General features: G+C 43.8%; 1 protein-coding gene across 1 annotated transcript in view; it reads left to right on the forward strand.

The window, feature by feature from the left end:
* Positions 1-524: 524 nt before the first annotated feature.
* The window catches only part of hgfa (hepatocyte growth factor a), a gene marked incomplete at its 5' end in the record, with an annotated part of 32,716 nt that continues 12,297 nt past the window's right edge, over positions 525-20,943 (forward strand). The window contains 10 exon segments of the mRNA XM_071332221.1: positions 525-667; positions 1,295-1,415; positions 1,896-2,014; positions 6,806-6,971; positions 7,134-7,267; positions 10,937-11,030; positions 12,269-12,390; positions 13,759-13,794; positions 14,223-14,337; positions 19,391-19,465. Coding sequence (XP_071188322.1) covers positions 525-667; positions 1,295-1,415; positions 1,896-2,014; positions 6,806-6,971; positions 7,134-7,267; positions 10,937-11,030; positions 12,269-12,390; positions 13,759-13,794; positions 14,223-14,337; positions 19,391-19,465 — 1,125 coding nt within the window.

Genomic DNA, 20,943 nt, shown 5'->3' on the forward strand with positions numbered 1-20,943 from the left:
GATTGTTTCAATTTGTGAAGTTGGCAAAAACAAGAAATGGTTGAGCTGCTGTTTCTGATTCGTAGTTGTGTGGTGAAATACCTGTTGTGAGACTCTGTGCATGTGTAGCAGTAACTGGCTGACTTACAGGTCAGACTGGAAGCATTTACTGGTAGATTGGCCTGAGGTCATGGAATGAATGTGAAGGGATGATGTACTAGAAGATAATATTTCCTTACATTTTATTACACTTTGTCTATATTACCATAGTCCAAGATAATGTAGCGATGTAGCTAAGTTAGCATGTTGCGACTCTACCAACTGTCTTTGTTTTTGGCTCAGTTTTTAGCGTGCTAGCCTTCGGAGCTAAGGGCCCCCAATTCACGTCAATATCTAAGAGAAAAACTAAAAAAATCCCATCTTAAACAAAATGAAGTTCGACAACTTTATGAGTCCTAAAACAGCAACACCTTTCGTGCCTGTCACACACATTTAGTCATTCCCACTTTATGCTTAGTAGTGTTTTTCTCCACACTTTCCCTCAGCTTCCAGCCAGCGAGACTGGGCAAGAAGGACCTGAACGGGAACTTCTGCCGTAACCCCAAGAACGAGAGCAGTGGGCCCTGGTGTTTCACTACAGACCCAGAGGTCAGGCACCAAGAGTGTGGCCTGCCTCAGTGCTCCCAAGGTAACACCTCAACCAGCAGAGTCCAATTACACGTTGGGGCCAGTTTCCCAGACACAGGTTAAGCCTAGTGCTGGATTTAAGAGTATTTTTAGTCTAGGACTAGAATTAATCTGTGCTCGGAAAGCTGTCCCTTTGGTTTGCCCAACATAGACATCTTTGGAATGTATGAGGTGGCCCACATTGATATGTCATTTACTGGAGTGAAGCTGGTTTGTTGGTGAAAAGTAGCCCTGTTTTTGGACGTTTTTTTCAACTGAACTTTGCTTGCTAATAGTGTACCACTACAGTCTGATAACAACCCTCTGTTATCCCGATAACAACCTAGAAAAACATATCTTGTGCTCTTGTAGCCGAACAACAATGTTGTTTTTGACGCACCAGGGAATCACAATTCACTACCGTGTCAAGAAATGTTTAGTATGCTAGTATCTTAGTTCTCATTGAATATTGTACAAAGATTGAGAGATAAGCATGTTGCTAACGTTATTAAAGTGATCAACTTTACAATAAGATAAAAGTCAGACTGTTTAGTCATCTTTAATCGTGTTTCCCTCTTTAATATAGTGTCGAAAACATGTTCTATGCCATTGTGGGAAGGATGTGCTAACGTTGTTTTTGTGTTTGCAGTGGAGTGTATGAGGTGTAATGGGGAAGACTACAAAGGGCCGATGGATCACACAGATAGTGGGAAGGAGTGTCAGAGATGGGATTCATCCAAGCCCCACAGACACCCCTACCAACCTAAAAAGTGAGTAAGGAAACCCATAGCCTTATGTATTTATAGCACAGTAAGTTATGGCTAACGTTACTTACTTTTAAATGAATTATTCCTTTTCATTACTTCAAAGTCAATTGTTTGTGATCTTTGGATTAGCCCACTGCTGTTAGTTAGTCAACCTTATTGTATGCAGTGAATGTGGTGAAGGTCTGTGGATGAAAGCCTGAGTGACTCTCCCCCATTGACCTGTATATGTATAGTCAGACCAACCGCACTGCAGTCCCTCATCAAGTTCTACACACACACACACACACACACACACACACACACACACACACACACACACACACACACACACACACACACACACACACACACACACACACACACACACACACACACACACACACACACACACACAACCTACACAGCTGCACAAACACTCCCTCTATCCTAATACACAGGAGATGAACCCATGTAGCATAACTCTCTCTCTGTCTTTCTTCACAGGTACCCTGATAAAGGGCTGAATGACAACTACTGTCGGAATCCGGACAACCGTCTGCGTCCGTGGTGTTACACCATGGACCCACAAACACCCTGGGAGTACTGCAACATCAGTGTGTGTGGTGAGTGTGTGCACTTTCCTACTGTCTTCCTCTTTATCCCAAACAGTGAAAACTGTCTAATGCTACTGGGATGGCATACCAACGCTGAGAGTGTGGAAGGACAGACATGTTAGATAATCAGTCTGCTTTTGTGTTCTCAGTGTTGTGTTGTGTTGTGTTGTGTTCTGTTGTGTTGTGTTCTGTTGTGTTGTGTTCTGTTGTGTTCTGTTGTGTTGTGTTCTGTTCTGTTGTGCTGTGTTGTGTTGTGTTGGGTTGAGGTGGAGAAGGAAGCACTCACATAGTAAAGAAGAATAATGGATGGTACACATTTTTCTACACACACCTGGTCCGGATCCTCATTAATGCGAAGTCACAGCTCCCTCTATGAGAGAGGGGCCCCCTGTCCCTCCCAATACTTAACCATTCTCTCACATACATTCCCTATTCCCTTTCAATAAACGATATATGCCCATATAACTTCACTAAACAAACCATCATCTCCCCATTAGTCCTTCATAGCAGCGGAATACAATACTAGACTCCCACAGAATTCAATAGAACTCTTCAATATTTCGATGTATGTATCTGTATGGGGATTCTACTGTGATCAGAGGGGAAGAGAGTGGACCACACTGAGTCTGTAGCAGGGCTTTCTAACTTTATTTAACCAGGAAAGAGCCTGGAGGTTAGAAACCTCTTTTGCGAGGGCAACCACTGTGATTGAAGTGGTGGTTTTAGGGAGGACCGAGTTGTGGTTTTGGGAGTGCCAAAGTTTTTTTTGGTAGCGGGGCCACAATGGTGGTTTTGGGGTATAACGAGATGAGTATAGGAGCCTTCCAAAGGAGACAGGGAGAGGCTTTGTTTAGGATATTTAGTGTTTCATGTGGCTCTAAGCTGAAAGCTATTTACCTCAGTGAGGACAAGTAGGCTGTGTTTGTCAACTGTAGGGGAGGGAGAGTTTGACGGTTTAAAACGCTTAATTCAGATCACTCAAACACAACAAAGCACTATGAAACTTTTATTATTGGTCAAATCCTAACTTCCACTTCAAATTTGTACTAAGGCTGGGTTTACACAGGCAGCTTAATTCTAATTGGGCAAAAGATCACAATTGGGTTGCTTGTGTAAACTCATCTGTAGTCATGCATTGATGTCAATGGAAGACTAACTAGAAATGTCCCTTTTAAGTGGACATTAGGATTCAGCCTTATGACATATATTAACTGTAGGGGAGTAGCCAAAATGGCTCAATAGCTACTGACACAGATAGTTCCAATAGATTGGGAGGCATTGGGAGTAATGTTCATCATCGTTATCAACAGAACACACAGGCGCCATAGTTGTAACACCATGGATGTTGAAACCATAACAGATTGTCAGAAGTGTTGTAGAAAGCAAGGCCCACGGAAACCCTGGCACTACAACTGAGGACTTGACAAGATGGGAGGATGAGAGGGCGTGCTAGTGTGTTGGGGGGTTCGCTGTGTGTGTGTGTGTGTGTGTGTGTGTGTGTGTGTGTGTGTGTGTGTGTGTGTGTGTGTGTGTGTGTGTGTGTGTGTGTGTGTGTGTGTGTGTGTGTGTGTGTGTGTGTGTGTGTGTGTGTGTGTGTGTGTGTGTGTGTGTGTGTGTGTGTGTGTGTGTGATGAAAAAGAGGATAGAAACCACTTTTAGACAGTTTGATATTCTTCATCCAAAGGGATGTTCAACACTGACCTTGAGCCCACGGCCCCGCCCGGCTGAGGACCGTGATTTACAACCGGGGAGTAAAAAATAATTTGTCCAGATGGATTCTGCACTGCCTAACCTGTAGATAACAAAGGTGACCCGACGTTAGATGCCGGCATGCATTACATCAAGCCAAAAGAACATCCTCCTTCTGTCCTCCTCTCCAAACATTCCCTTCCTTTTTTTTCTGAACGCGGCTCATTTATCAAACAGTATAGAAACACAAATCCCTCAAATCCGGAGGGGTTGCAGAAATTCCAAAAATCCGTCCCTGTACACTGTAACATAAAAAAGCGGAGTTCTGAGATTTTTCGGGATCGTTTTTTGGAGACCAGAGGGCCAGGAAGCCTTGTTAAGCAGGCTGAATGCAGGGTTGTTTTTTGGAGACCAGAGGGCCAGGAAGCCTTGTTAAGCAGGCTGAATGCAGGGTTGTTTTTTGGAGACCAGAGGGCCAGGAAGCCTTGTTAAGCAGGCTGAATGCAGGGTTGTTTTTTGGAGACCAGAGGGCCAGGAAGCCTTGTTAAGCAGGCTGAATTCAGGGTTGTTTTTTGGAGACCAGAGGGCCAGGAAGCCTTGTTAAGCGGGCTGAATGCAGGGTTGTTTTTTGGAGACCAGAGGGCCAGGAAGCCTTGTTAAGCAGGCTGAATGCAGGGTTGTTTTTTGGAGACCAGAGGGCCAGGAAGCCTTGTTAAGCAGGCTGAATGCAGGGTTGTTTTTTGGAGACCAGAGGGCCAGGAAGCCTTGTTAAGCGGGCTGAATGCAGGGTTGTTTTTTGGAGACCAGAGGGCCAGGAAGCCTTGTTAAGCGGGCTGAATGCAGGGTTGTTTTTTGGAGACCAGAGGGCCAGGAAGCCTTGTTAAGCAGGCTGAATGCAGGGTTGTTTTTTGGAGACCAGAGGGCCAGGAAGCCTTGTTAAGCGGGCTGAATGCAGGGTTGTTTTTTGGAGACCAGAGGGCCAGGAAGCCTTGTTAAGCGGGCTGAATGCAGGGTTGTTTTTGGAGACCAGAGGGCCAGGAAGCCTTGTTAAGCAGGCTGAATGCAGGGTTGTTTTTTGGAGACCAGAGGGCCAGGAAGCCTTGTTAAGCAGGCTGAATGCAGGGTTGTTTTTTGGAGACCAGAGGGCCAGGAAGCCTTGTTAAGCAGGCTGAATGCAGGGTTGTTTTTTGGAGACCAGAGGGCCAGGAAGCCTTGTTAAGCGGGCTGAATGCAGGGTTGTTTTTTGGAGACCAGAGGGCCAGGAAGCCTTGTTAAGCGGGCTGAATGCAGGGTTGTTTGGCTTGGCGGTGAGTACCACATCCATCAGGCCTTCGTTATAGTAACCCACCCTTACAGTCACACATGTAAGAGGCCAAGCTACCCAAGCAATAGGGATCTAGCTAGGCTCAACCCACACATGCACGTTCTTCCTGCCAAAACCTGGTATGGTACACTGTACACCATGAATGAGGCCAGTACAGTATAGGATAGAGGGGATTCGCAGATGCTAGATAGTAGAGATTCCCTTTTTGTAGCCCTTTGTAGAGCTTTGAGAGCTATGTTTGAAAAGTACTTAAGTATTTTAGTACTTAACGGATAAAGATATTAGATACCCAAACTAAACCTGTCTAAACTCCCCCAAAAATCTGTTGGATATCAGAAACTCAGATTTTCAGATACTCTTCATCTGTTTTTATACCCACTTTGTCCTGACACTCAGATATGTGATACCCAATACCCTATAACCTACCCTGGCTGTCCAGTCTGTTTGTGCAATTAGCCTACTACTCTCTGTGTTCGTTTATTGAATGGCATGACAGAGATAGAAGAGTTGGCTACAGCCCATTCCCATTAGTCTGATTATGCAAGTCTGTGGTCTGTTGTAGTGTTGGTTTCGGTATGTCTCGTGGTGGGGCACCACTGTTTTGGATAAATAGACAGATTATAGACCATACAGTACTACAGATATAGGATGTTAATTTGATCACTCTTATTTTGCTGAGAATTTTCCTGCACCGTGGAAAATGCAGAGGTTTGTGATTTACATAAGTTCAATGAAAACTCGCACACACTGTATATTAACAGTATTGTACTTTTCATTTAGCTAATAGCCTAACCACCGATCAAGCAACATTATGGACTGAACAGGATGATTTTGCTTCGATAATGCTGGTCAAATTAAGATCCTACATCTGGACTGACTGTTTAGGATCATTTGTCTCTAGGCTAAACATGACCGATTCTCTTTCTTTTCCCTCTTTCCCTCTTTTCTTTCTCCCTTCTTCCTGCCTCTCTCTCCCTCCTGTCTTCTCTGTCTGGTTTCTCTCTATCTCTCCCTCCTGTCTTCTCTGTCTGGTTTCCCTCCCCCTCCTGTCTTCTCTGTCTGGTTTCTCTCCCCGTCCTGTCTTCTCTGTCTGGTTTCTCTCCCTCCTGTCTTCTCTGTCTGGTTTCGCCTTCTCTGTCTGGTTTCTCCCTCTCTCTCCCTCCTGTATTCTCTGTCTGGTTTCTCTCCCCCTCCTGTCTTCTCTGTCTGGTTTCTCTCCCCCTCCTGTCTTCTCTGTCTGGTTTCTCTCCCCCTCCTGTCTTCTCTGTCTTGTTTCTCTCCCCCTCCTGTCTTCTCTGTCTGGTTTCACTCTCCCTCCTATCTTCTCTGTCTGGTTTCTCTCTCCCTCCTGTCTTCTCTGTCTGGTTTCTCTCTCCCTACTGTCTTCTCTGTCTGGTTTCTCTCTTCCTCCTGTCTTCTCTGTCTGGTTTCTATCTTCCTCCTGTCTTCTCTGTCTGGTTTCTCTCTCTTCCTCCTGTCTTCTCTGTATGGTTTCTCCCTCTCTCTCCCTCCTGTCTTCTCTGTATGGTTTCTCCCTCTCTCTCCCTCCTGTCTTCTCTGTATGGTTTCTCACTCTCTCTCCCTCCTGTCTTCTCTGTCTGGTTTCTCTCTCCCTCCTGCCTTCTCTGTCTGGTTTCTCCCCTGTCAACGTCTTTACATTCTTCTTTCTGTCTATCATCTCCCCTCATCTTATCTATTGCTCATCTCTCATCCTAAATCCTCTTTCTCACTCTCTCTGTTTTCATACCTCTCTCTCAACTTCCTTCTTCTCCCCCTCTCTGTCTCAGACCCAGGTAATGACTCTGATGTGGATGCTACATCGTCGTGTTTCAGGGAGCAGGGACAGAGTTACCACGGTACTGTGAGCGTCACCCCGTCGGGCGTCACATGTCAACGCTGGGACTCCCAGTTCCCCCATAACCACACCTACAGCCCGCAGAATTACAAGTGCAAGTGAGTGATGATGTCATTCAATACCCACATGGGTTTTATTTTGTTTCTGTCACTGGTACGAGAAATACAGGGAAACGGACACATACAGTCATATTATTACGTATGTCCACGTGGGAAGCAGCTATTTAACCAGTGTGTACGTATCTCTCTCTTACATCACAGAGACCTGAGAGAGAACTACTGTCGGAACCCAGATGGTGCAGAGATCCCATGGTGCTTCACTACAGATCCTAACCAGAGACTAGCCTTCTGCACCAATATACCCCGGTGTGAGACAGAGAACATCGACACAGAAGGTGAGACCCAGTTTTGTTTTCCAGTTGACATGATCCTCCAACCCGGCACCCAAAGACTTTGATGGAAGGACTATTGTGTTGAGCATGCCAATTATTGATTCTACTGAGACACAACACCACACAGCACACTGGCCCCATACAATACATCAGAATCACCACCACCTTTATTCACTTAGTACACCCAGAATTACATGTTGCATTATGGTTCTCCCACAGTAAACAGACTGAATAGGCAGCTTCATCTACATGAATAATAATATTGAATTTACAAAAATCCACATGCAGTATGTACACATTAATCAGCAAACAATTTATATACATTTGAGGTCGGAAGTTTACATATACCTTAGCAAAATACATTTAAACTCAGTTTTTCACAATTCCTGACAATTAATCCCTGTTTTAGGTCAGTTAGGATCACCACTTTATTTTAAGAATGTGAAATGTCAGAATAATAGTAGAGAGAAAAATTTATTTCAGCTTTTATTTATTTTTTCCCAGTGGCTCAGAAGTTTACATACTGAATTAATATTTGGTAGCATTGCCTTTAAATTGTTTAACTTGGGTCAAACTTTTTAGGTAGCCTTCCACAAGCTTCCCACAATAAGTTGGGTGAATTTTGGCCCATTTCTCGTGACAGAGCTGGTGTAACTGAGTCAGGTTTGTAGGCCTCCTTGCTCGCACATGCTTTTTCAGTTATGCCCACAAATGTTTTATGGGATTCAGGTCAGGGCTTTGTGATGGCCACTCCAATACCTTGACTTTGTTGTCCTTAAGCCAATTTGCCACAACTTTGGAAGTTTGCTTGGGGTCATTGTCCATTTGGAAGACCCATTTGCAACCAAGCTTTAACTTCCTGACTGATGTCTTGAGATGTTGCTTCAATATATCCACAGAATTTTTCTTCCTCATGATGCCCTCTATTTTGTGAAGTGCACCAGTCCCTCCTGCAGCAAAGCACCCCCACAACATGATGCTGCCACCCCCGTGTTTCACGGTTGGGATGGTGTTCTTCGGCTTGCAAGCATCCCCCTTTTTCCTCTAAACATAACGATGGTCATTATGGCCAAACAGTTCTAGTTTTGTTTCATCAGACCAGAGGACATTTCTCCAAAAGGTACGGTCTTTGTCCTCATGTGCAGTTGCAAACCGTAGTTTGGCTTTTTCATGGTGGTTTTGGAACAGTGGCTTTTTCCTTGCTGAGCGGCCTTTCAGGTTATGTCGATAGGTACAAAAGTATCTATATCCACAGTAAAACGAGTCCTATGTTTCCTCCAGCATCTTCACAAGGTCCTTTGCTGTTGTTCTGGGATTGATTTGCACTTTTCGCACCAAAGAACGTTCATCTCTGGGAGACAGAACGCGTCTCCTTCCTGAGCGGTATGACGGCTGCTTGGTCCCATAGTGTTTATACTTGCGTACTATTGTTTGTACAGATGAACGTGGTACCTTCAGGCGTTTCGAAATTGCTCCCAACGATGAACCAGACTTGAGGAGGTCTACAATTCTTTTTCTGAGGTCTTGACTGATTTCTTTTGATTTTCCATGATGTCAAGCAAAGAGGCACTGAGTTTGAAGGTAGGCCTTGAAATGCATCCACAGGTACACCTCCAATTGACTCAAATGATGTAAATTAGCCTATCAGAAGCTTCTAAAGCCATGACATCATTTTCTGGAATTTTTCAAGCTGTTTAAAGACACAGTCAACTTAGTGTATGTAAACTTCTGACCCACTAGAATTGTGATAGAGGGAAATAATCTGTATGTAAACAATTTTTGGAAAAATTACTTGTGTCATGCACAAAGTAGATGTCCTAACCGACTTGCCAAAACTATAGTTTGTTAACAAGAAATTTGTGGAGTGGTTGAAAAACGAGTTGTAATGATTCCAACCTAAGTGTATGTAAACTTCCGACTTCAACTGTATGTGCATGGTACGGATGTTTAAACAATATACTGTATGCTATTTGAATGACTACATATGTGGTGTAATCGAGTGTATGGCTTGCTATGTACTGTATTTGCAATTGACCTCTAAACTTCAGCTGCAATATATTGAGAATGAGCTGTGGTCGCTTACTGAAACAGACTACTGGCAGTCTTTTGGGCATGGTTGGTTTTGGTTTGGTTGCCCTACAAATTCATTTTCCTCAAATTACAAAAAGAAACAACAAATGGTCAGACAGCAATTCAACGTTTGCTGGAATTCTCTCTCTCATACATGTCTATGCTTTGCATTTCAAAAGAGATTTCTGGAGGAAGAGAGAGAGAGCTTTGGTCACGACAGGTACCTCTGGTTCTGCTTAGCAACAGTCGATATGGGGGAGAAATCTTCCTGTCTCTTTTATTCCATATGGGAACCACCAATTCTAGATTGGCCCAACATGTTAAATTGATCCAAACCACAAATCGAGCCCAGTTTCAACGTGCCTTTTTTACGACGGCATCAATATCAGAATGTTGTCTCTCAGTGGGCCTACACACACAAAAACATGTTGATTCAATGTACAATTGTAAGGCAACCAGCTGCAATAGGATTGTGAGTTTTGCTCAACAACATTTCTTTTGAACAAACTAACAATCCTATTGCAGCTGGTAGCCTAACAATTTTACGTTGAATCAACATCTTTTGTTCTACACTGTGGGTATAGCTGTGTTCTACACTGTGGGTATAGCTGTGTTCTACACTGTGGATTTAGCTGTGTTCTACACTGTGGGTATAGCTGTGTTCTACACTGTGGGTATAGCTGTGTTCTACACTGTGGATTTAGCTGTGTTCTACACTGTGGATTTAGCTGTGTTCTACACTGTGGATTTAGCTGTGTTCTACACTGTGGATTTAGCTGTGTTCTACACTGTGGATTTAGCTGTGTTCTACACTGTGGGTATAGCTGTGTTCTACACTGTGGATTTAGCTGTGTTCTACACTGTGGCTATAGCTGTGAGCATAGCTGTGTTCTACACTGTGGCTATAGCTGTGTTCTACACTGTGGCTATAACTGTGTTCTACACTGTGGGTATAGCTGTGTTCTACACTGTGGCTATAACTGTGTTCTACACTGTGAGCATAGCTGTGTTCTACACTGTGGCTATAACTGTGTTCTACACTGTGGGTATAGCTGTGTTCTACACTGTGGGTATAGCTGTGTTCTACACTGTGGGTATAGCTGTGTTCTACACTGTGGGTATAGCTGTGTTCTACACTGTGGGTATAGCTGTGTTCTACATTGTGGGTATAGCTGTGTTCTACACTGTGGATTTAGCTGTGTTCTACACTGTGGCTATAGCTGTGAGCATAGCTGTGTTCTACACTGTGGGTATAGCTGTGTTCTACACTGTGGGTATAGCTGTGTTCTACACTGTGGGTATAGCTGTGTTCTACACTGTGGATTTAGCTGTGTTCTACACTGTGGCTATAGCTGTGAGCATAGCTGTGTTCTACACTGTGGCTATAACTGTTTTCTACACTGTGGGTATAGCTGTGTTCTACACTGTGGCTATAACTGTGTTCTACACTGTGGGTATAGCTGTGTGTGTGTGCGTGCGTTCGTGTCTGTGAGAGAGAGCGAGAGAGACTGTAGATGGTAATCTCAATAAGACACATATAGGGTCGGTTTAAGACTACTCAGTGTTTTATTTTCTCCTTCTCTCTATCTCTGTCTGTCCCAGATTGTTATGAGGACAATGGAGGGAATTACACAGGCAATTTATCCAAGACCAGATCAGGAATTCCCTGCGGACTGTGGGCAAATCATAGCAACAGGTAAGGTAAACCTCATACATTACACACACTTACCAGCCATACACAACTGGAACTTACCTCTCAATCCATATTCACATGAGTAAAAGTAGAACTATGGGTTCAAGAAATGTATGCGAAGGTTTCTTTGACATTTTCAAATTCTCTGTCTTTTTTGAATAACTGTTTATTGACGAGGTATTTCCCGTCGCTTAGAGAAAATCCCCTTGTAAATGAATAAAGCCACGCCGTGAAAACAAACAACGACAGGAAATCAGGGGCCCCACCCGGGTCAGTCCTGGGCCTGCTATTATTTGTCTAGCTGACAGAGAGGAAGCCTTACGGTGCTTTCAGAACTTCCAGAACAAGCCACCCTGGAGGGGCGCATAGTCTGCCCCTCTCGCCACATCCGTGTGCCCCCATGCTAAAGTACCGTAGCTAACGTTGGCCCTGGCTGTTAGAATTACTTCATTTAAAGGAATTTAAAAGCCAAAATGGCAGCGACAGATGGACATGTGCCAGAGCTGACCCGTGACCCCAGGAAGTGCTTTCTCGGCCCGGCAGATCAAAGCCAATCAGCTTCCCTCATGTGGCCCGCAGCCAGTGAGTCTGCCCCTCGCACAAGGTCAAGGGGTCGGCGCAGAAAAATGGCGGAAAGGTTACGGCTTGTTTAACATTGGCGGGGGAAGTGAAATGATCTTCACACTGGCTGACAAATCTGTTTCCCCCTCTCCTCACATTGTGTTTTTCTGAATCCTGATCCAAGCCCTCCAACAAATTGATCATATCTAAAGATATTCCAATTATTTTGAATGTATGAAGGATTGGAATTGGATTGGAATTGACTTCCGAAAGCATCTGTTTAGGCTCGGTTTAGTCTATGTGCAGTGAAGTATACGACCAGATCTTGAGTCCACGTTTACAATGTTTGGACTGTATCTTGGAGTTGAGTCTGTAGCTTCTTCCTTGTCTGAACCGTGGTGATTGCTGGGATTGCATATTTTCATATTCCCCGGAGCACTCTTCACAAAACTGCTTTGCTTCCTTGTAAGGCCTCTGCATAGCTGGAACTCTGAGGATTCACTGCCCCGATAATAACAGCTGAGTCAAAGTTTCCAACCTGAATGCAGTTATGGTGTCAGACTTTTCCATGTGTATGTATGCATGTGTGTGTACCTACATACAGTATATGTGTATCTACAGTATGTGTCTCTGTGTGTATGTGCTTATGCATGTGTCCTCATATATGTTGTGTTTTCCAGTGGAGAATCCAGCGTGGGTTTGGAGAGGAACCTGTGCAGGAATCCAGACCAGGATAAGCACGGTCCCTGGTGTCACACTACGGACCCCTCTATCCCATGGGACTACTGCAAGCTCAAACGCTGTAAGAATACAAAACACTGTCTTCATCCAATCTCTGTCTCATCCCCTATACACTCCTACATCTACCCTTCATATACCCTTCATCGACCCTACATCTACTCTTCATCTAACCTACATCTACCCGTCATCCACCCTACATCTTCCTACATCTACCCTACATCCACCCGTCATCCACCCGTCATCTACCTTACATCTACCCTACATCTACCCTACATCTACATCTACCCTACATCGACCCTACATCGACCCTACATCCACCCTACATCCACCCGTCATCCACCCGTCATCTACCCGTCATCTACCCGTCATCCACCCTAAATCTTCCTACATCTACCCTATACCTACCCTACATCTTCCTACATCTACCCTTCATCGACCCTACATCGACTTTACATCTACCCTACATGCCAAGTAATCAATAATGGAGATGGTTGAGTCAACCATGCTCGTGTGGTGAGTAACCTCGTTTTGTGTTAGCTCCCTGAGCTAGTGCCTAGGCTTTAGCTCAGACGGTTAACATAATATTGTCGTGCACAGGAGACCTGAGTTCCGACCCAGTAGGTCTCATCAGCGGCCCAATCATCAGATGATGCTTCGTCTTCAATTACATTTCATTTGCTGAATGTCGTTGAAGAAAAGTCCAGTGAAAAGTCTAGCTACACTCAGAACTTTCATAGTGTTGTTCAATCGATCTCATGTGACATCAACAACACAGCAATGATCTTAGTTCCATGACTAATACAGCTATCACTTTGTTTGTGACGTTTCCGTTGACGTGATTATTGCACATTTGTAATACTACAATGAATTACGTAGTCTAACGACTGAAATTTGCCGCAAAGCTTCACTTACATCACTTGTTACAGTTATGTTATGGCTTAGTGCAGTGGTTTCGCTGAGCTAACTGGCACAGAACGGACACACTCTAACTCCAAACAGATGTCCAATCTCATCCAGACCGCTTTTATTATTTGCAAAGCCATTCACTGATTCAGAGTTTAGTGATTTGTTTTTGTTGTACCCTATATCATCTTTGGCGGACTGTAATCGGTTCACATTGATGGGGAGCTTTTTCAAGTGGCCTCGCGGTTATATCTCCGTAATGTAAAACATGTTGATCTGTGAAGTTTTTGGGTGCTTGGCTGGAGGAAATGTATTTGCTGTGGGTTCAATTCAATATAGCCGCCCAACTGCAATGCAGATAGATGCAGCGATCATTTGAGCTAGGACTAAATGGTAGGAATAGTTTTGAAGAGGGGAGTTGAGGTTGCGTGCTTTGTATGTTAATGTTGAGTGGGTTCATGTGAAATATGTCATATCCTGTCTTTGTGAGGTCCGTGTGTTGAATTGTTGAATTGTTTTGTTTCAGGTGATAAGTCTCCGAACATCTCTGCCCACCCAAGAAGTGAGTGTCATATTAATGTGTCTCTTACTTACTATTCACCTTCTCTCTCTCTCTCTTTCTGTTTCTCTTTCTGTTTCTCTCTTTCTCTTTCTCTCTCTCTCTCTCTCTCTCTCTCTCTCTCTCTCTCTCTCTCTCTCTCTCTCTCTCTCTCTCTCTCTCTCTCTCTCTCTCTCTCTCTCTCTCTCTTTCTCTCTCTCTCTCTTTCCCTCTCTCTCTTTGTATATCTCCCTCTATTCCTAACTTTCTCTTATAGCTGTACAGTTTATTTATTGCCTGAGTTCATGCTTGGCTGGACAACTGATCACTCCCGCTGCCATTCAATGAAGTTGAACCTGGACCAAGCATACTCTATTCTTTAGTAATAATAGAAAGTTAAAATATTTCCCCAGAGTCTAATCCAGATGAGTTGTCTTTTCTCTTACCCCAAGGCATCTCTCTCGTGTCTAAGACATCCTGTTTCATCCACAAGACCACCCGGATTGTTGGAGGAGCCCAGGTCCACAAGGCTAAGGATGGTAGTTGGGTTGTCAGCATCCAGAAAGGGTAAGAGCCCTCCTCACAGGAACACCACTGCTGAATGCACAGGGACACCCCTACTAAATGCACAGGGACACCCCTACTAAATGCACAGGAACACCCCTACTAAATGCACAGGAACACCCCTACTGAATGCACAGGAACACCCCTACTGAATGCACAGGAACACCACCACTGAATGCACAGGAACACCACTACTGAATGCACAGGAACACCACTACTGAATGCGTGACTGACCTGGGTTTGAACCCACATCTCTTGCGCAGGACAGTGTTAGCCAATAGAGCTAAAATGCATTAGGTATGGGAGCTAACATAAGTCTTAGGTTAGCCAGCTGAGCTGAAGTCTAGGCATTGAGGTCTCAGGCCAAGTGACTCATCACATAAGCATGGTACACCTAGTTTGATTCTTCTGTTGGTTTGCAAGGCAAACAAGTGCTCCTGCTATATCATTTTACGCTAAACACTTTTCAGCAAAGTGCCATTTTGTTATTGCTCTGAAGAGGAAGTCCTTAAAGGGTATTAGTTTTGGCAGCTCTATGTTTGTGCTAGAACACAGCTGTACATTCTTAGAAAAAATGGTTCCAAAAAGGTTATTCGGCTGTCCCCGTAGGAGCACCCTTTTTGGTCCCAGGTACAACCCCGTTGGGTTCCATGTAGAACCCTCTGTGGAAAGGGTTCTACCTGGAACCAAAAGGGTTCTACCTGGAACCAAAAAGGGTTCTGCTTCTGAAGAACCCTTTTAGGTTTTATATTGCACCTTTTTTTTCTAAGAGTGTACTGAACTTTGTTGTATGAAAGACTTGACATGCCCATGTGTTTTATGTGCTGTATCTGCATCCTTCTGTTCAAATACAAATAGAGGGAAGACATTAATATAAAAACATTGATGGAAGTTGAAGACTCACGTAACATAGGCAGGTTAAACTTGGACTCACTTGAAAAAAATGAAATAATAACAAAAAAGAAACCACAGAGACAAAATGATTGGCTGCTGAGCAAATGCATGTTTCCACGTTCAAACTACCCATGTTACCGGATACTTCAACATCAATCAAAATACTTCTGCTGCTGTTTCATTAGCTTTTTGCTCTGGAACCCTTTTCCACCTCTCATTACTTAGAGTCATACTCTATCTCAGTGGTGACCAAACTTTATTGAGCCGAGATCACTTTCTGAGTCAAAATGCAGGCTGAGATCTACCGCTCAGATTCAGTTTTAAACATGACTTTAAAAAACGAAACCCTATTCAACATGAACCTATTAAAAACAGTCCAAGGAATGCCTTGGAGATCGACCAGTCGAGGGGCGAATTGGCCATCTGGCAATTCTGGCAAATGCCAGATGGCCTGAACCAGTTTTTGGTCGAAATGGACACATATTATCAAAAACAAAAACTGAAAAAGTGACATGGCCACCGGCCCATGGGCCTGTTAAGATTTTTTTTTAAAGATTTTTGTGCAATTTCTTTTTTATACAGTGGCCACTTTACCAAGATGGGCCGGCCCGGTTTTCTGATAGGCTGTGCTACGGTCACAAAAACTCACATTCAAAGTCAAACGCGGCATCAACAAAGAGACCTGCTCCTCCCCGGGTGAACATTTTGTTTTTTTCCCTAGCACTACCAACTCATCATAACGCTGTGATTATTTGAACCAGCTGTGCAAAAACCAAAATGTTCCACAGGACCGAGTGGGAAACCATGAGGTAGACAGCCAAGATCATGGATCATAAAAAACAAAAAGGGTGCTTAAAAACGTAGAAAGAATATATTCTACATTGTCACCTCACTCAAAATGTCCTATTTTTTTGGGCGTCTAAAACCATGATTTGGTCAAATAGTAAAGTGCTTTACATTATCCTCATGATTCCTGTAGTGAAAGTATCTGCCATGTGTCTGTTTTGCTGTGATGAGCGAGCCATCAGAGGAACAGTTATAGTGGTGGGTTGTTTCTCCGGACAGAGGCCCAGTTATAGTGGTGAGTTGTATCTCCAGACAGAGGAACAGTTATAGTGGTGAGTTGTATCTCCAGACAGAGGAACAGTTATAGTGGTGAGTTGTATCTCCAGACAGAGGAACAGTTATAGTGGTGAGTTGTATCTCCAGACAGAGGAACAGTTATAGTGGTGAGTTGTATCTCCAGACAGAGGAACAGTTATAGTGGTGAGTTGTTTCTCCGGACAGAGTAACAGTTATAGTGGTGAGTTGTATCTCCAGACAGAGGAACAGTTATAGTGGTGAGTTGTTTCTCCGGACAGAGTAACAGTTATAGTGGTGAGTTGTATCTCCAGAGGAACAGTTATAGTGGTGAGTTGTTTCTCCGGACAGAGTAACAGTTATAGTGGTGAGTTGTATCTCCAGACAGAGGAACAGTTATAGTGGTGAGTTGTATCTCCAGACAGAGGAACAGTTATAGTGGTGAGTTGTATCTCCAGAGGAACAGTTATAGTGGTGAGTTGTATCTCCAGACAGAGGAACAGTTATAGTGGTGAGTTGTTTCTCCAGACAGAGGAACAGTTATAGTGGTGAGTTGTATCTCCAGAGGAACAGTTATAGTGGTGAGTTGTATCTCCAGACAGAGGAACAGTTATAGTGGTGAGTTGTATCTCCAGACAGAAGAACAGTTATAGTGGTGAGTTGTATCTCCAGACAGAGGAACAGTTATAGTGGTGAGTTGTTTCTCCAGACAGAGGAACAGTTATAGTGGTGAGTTGTTTCTCCAGACAGAGGAACAGTTATAGTGGTGAGTTGTATCTCCAGACAGAGGAACAGTTATAGTGGTGAGTTGTTTCTCCAGACAGAGGAACAGTTATAGTGGTGAGTTGTTTCTCCAGACAGAGGAACAGTTATAGTGGTGAGTTGTATCTCCAGATGGAACAGTTATAGTGGTGAGTTGTATCTCCAGACAGAGGAACAGTTATAGTGGTGAGTTGTATCTCCAGACAGAGGAACAGTTCATAGTGGTGAGTTGTATCTCCAGACAGTTGACATCATGGGAAAATCAAAAGAAAACACCCAAGACCTCAGATAAAATTTTGTAGACCTCCACAAGTCTGGTTCATCCTTGGGAGCAATTTCCAAACGCCTGAAGGTACCATGTTCCTCTGTACAAACAATAGTACGCAGGTATAAACAACATGGGACCATGCAGCCGTCATACCGCTCAGGAAGGAGATGCATTCTGTCTCTTAGAGATGAACGTTCTTTGGTGCGAAAAGTGCAAATCAATCCCAGAACAACAGCAAAGGACCTTGTGAAGATGCTGGAGGAAACGGGTACAAAAGTATCTATATCCACAGTAAAATTAGTCTTTTATCGACATAACCTGAAAGGCCTCTCAGCAAGGAAGAAGCCACTGCTCCAAAACCGGCATAAAAAAGCCAGACTACGGTGAGTTGCATCTGCAGACATGGGGAACAGTTATAGTGGTGAGTCGTATCTTCAGGCAGAGGAACAGTTATAGTGGCGCGTTGTATCTCCAGACAGAGGAACAGTTATAGTGGTGAGTTGTATCTCCAGACAGAGGAACAGTTATAGTGGTGAGTTGTATCTCCAGACAGAAGAACAGTTATAGTGGTGAGTTGCATCTGCCAGACAGAATAACAGCCATCCCAACTAGTTGAAGCATCCGGTGGTATTTGGCAGCAAATACATGTTGAAGTCGGGGTGCTTTACATACACTTATGTTGGAGTCATTAAAACTTGTTTTTCAAACATATATATTCTGTGGATATTTTGAAGCAACATCTCAAGACATCAGTCAGGAAGTTAAAGCTTGGTTGCAAATGGCTCTTCCAAATGGACAATGACCCCAAGCATACTTACAAAGTTGTGGCAAAATGGCTTAAGGACAACAAAGTCAAGGTATTGGAGTGGCCATCACAAAGCCCTGACCTCAATCCCATAAAACATTTGTGGGCAGAACTGAAAAAGCATGTGCGAGCAAGGAGGCCTACAAACCTGATTCAGTTACACCAGTTCTGTCAGGAGGAATGGGCCAAAATTCACACAACTTATTGTGGGAAGCTTGTGGAAGGCTACCTGAAACGTTTGACCCAAGTTAAACAATTTAAAGACATTGCTACCAAATACTAATTGAGTGTATGTAAACTTCTGACCCAGTGGGAATGTGATGAAAGAAATAAAAGCTGAAAAAGATAATTCTCTCTACTATTATTCTGACATTTCACATTCAAAGTGCTGATCCTAACTGACCTAAGAGTGCATTTTTACTAGGATTAAATGTCAGGAATTGTGACAAACTGAGTTTAAATGTATTTGGCTAAGGTGTATGTAAACTTCCGACTTCAACTGTACGTGTCAGTGCTACTGCCTGTGTCTAAGTAGGGTGTGTTGGGTCAGGGTGTAGGGGGTATGGTGTGTTTGTGCATAGCTGGTGGCCCACCGGGGAGGGGCTGAGTCGGTGGCATGCGCTGTGATGTGGGCTGCTGTAGATAAAATACCAGAGACAAATTCTTGTTCCTGTCCGGCCCTGGACCTGGACCTGTCGTTCACGATCAACCTTTTGGTGACCTCTGCTCTGTGTGTATGCCAACTTTTCTATTGGTGCCATGCAGGATAACGATCCATCTACTCCTCACAAGTTTCGTTCCAAACGGCAGCCTATTTGCGCTACTTTTGACCAGAGTCCTATTGGCCCTAATCAAAGGTAGTGCACTAAATAGGGAATGGGGTGCTGTTTGAGACAGATCCATACGCATTATGAAAGAATGTCCAGACGTTGAGGAGGACCGCAAGATTTGACTGTATGACTTGACATGGATGGAAGAGGGCGGCAGGTAGCCTAGCAGTTAGAGCATTGGGCTGGTAACCGAAACGTCAAGGTGGACAATCTGTTGACGTGTCGTTAAGCAAGGCATCTAACCCTAATTTCTCTAGGTTGCTTTACTACTTTGGCTGACCCTGTAAAACAACACATTTCACTGCACCTGTGTGACCGTAAAACATATGTATTTTTTTCTTAAGAGTTGGATACAGTACAGACTGTCTATAGAGCATGGGACTAAGCTCATGATGATGTCCTGTGTTCCCTACCCAGGAACACTCACTGGTGCGGGGGCTCGCTGATCCGAGAGGAATGGGTGCTGACGGATCAACAGTGCTTCTCCTCCTGGTAATCTCTCCATCCATCTTTTTCTCACTTTCTTTTTCCCCTCATTCAAAGCAGAGGTGAAAGACAGCAGGAGGCATAGGGAGAAGAAGAGAGAGAGGAGAGCAAGTGTTGAATGGAAGTTGAAACAAAGACCTGGGGAGTCTGTATAATACGTTCTCTCTGCTTCTCTATCAGTTGCTTATTCTTTCTCTTCCTACTCTGTCTCCATCTTTCCCTCTCCCTACTACTCTCTCCATCCCTCTGTTGGTCTCTCTCTCCCTCTATCTGTCTATCTCTAACTCCATCCCTCCCACCCTCATCCCATATTTCTCCTTCCCTCTGTCCCTCTTCCCTTCCTCTCTTTTCCCCCAATCTAATTGTAAGTGAAGATGCAGCCTGCCCGTATCCTGTTTATGATAGAGCTAGTGACAGAGCCTCTGCCCCAGCAGAGCTGAGATATGGCCCAGGATGCTCCAGCCTCTACAGATCGGTTTAGCGTCTGGACCCGGACAGTGTCACTGTGTCCAGGTCTGCAATAGCAGTTTGAATGAAAAGCTCCTTGATCCATGTAGTGTATTAATGGATGTATGGGCTTTACATTATGTTTTTGCTTTTCACCCATTTTTTCAATAGATTTTTGTTACTTTTTGCCGTTATCTCAATCATAGTACACCAGAAATATGAGGTTGGGCCAGGAGTTTTTTTTTCATACAGGCAGTCAGAATGTTTTTGAGCCCAAGTTATAGGCCATAACAAAGAATTGGCAAGTAATAATAATATTTTTTTTAAAACATGTGATTTGTATAGCGCTTTTCAGGAACCTAAAGATACTTTACAAAGGAACAGTGTCTGTGGTTAATAATATTATGGTCAGGAAAACTCCTGTGCCTTATGATGACACACTGTAATAAGAGGGTCATTTAGAAGGAGCTTTAATTCAGTGAACTTACAATCACTTCATAGTGATTGAGAGACATTTTGGCAACAAATCAAGCCAGGCCTCATCCACAGAAAATGAAAAGGCTTAGTTGAAGGAATCCAACTTTAAGATGAGTCTGTCAATCAGATAAGACCTGGACTGTTTCCTCCCCATCTAGACTGTGTTAAACTCCTAATGCATTCTTATCGTTCATGCTTGGTATTCTACTAGTGAGTGGTTTAGTTGTACTCCTAGTGAGTGGTTTAGTTGTACTCCTAGTGAGTGGTTTAGTTGTACTCCTAGTGAGTGGTTTAGTTGTACTCCTAGTGAGTGGTTTAGTTGTACTCCTAGTGAGTGGTTTAGTTGTACTCCTAGTGAGTGGTTTAGTTGTACTCCTAGTGAGTGGTTTAGTTGTACTCCTAGTGAGAGGTTTAGCTGTACTCCTAGTGAGAGGTTTAGCTGTACTCCTAGTGATTGGTTTAGTTGTACTCCTAGTGAGTGGTTTAGTTGTACTCCTAGTGAGTGGTTTAGCTGTACTCCTAGTGAGTGGTTTAGCTGTACTCCTAGTGAGTGGTTTAGT

This window comes from Salvelinus alpinus, chromosome 11 (assembly GCF_045679555.1).
Source record: "Salvelinus alpinus chromosome 11, SLU_Salpinus.1, whole genome shotgun sequence".
NCBI lineage: Eukaryota > Metazoa > Chordata > Actinopteri > Salmoniformes > Salmonidae > Salvelinus > Salvelinus alpinus.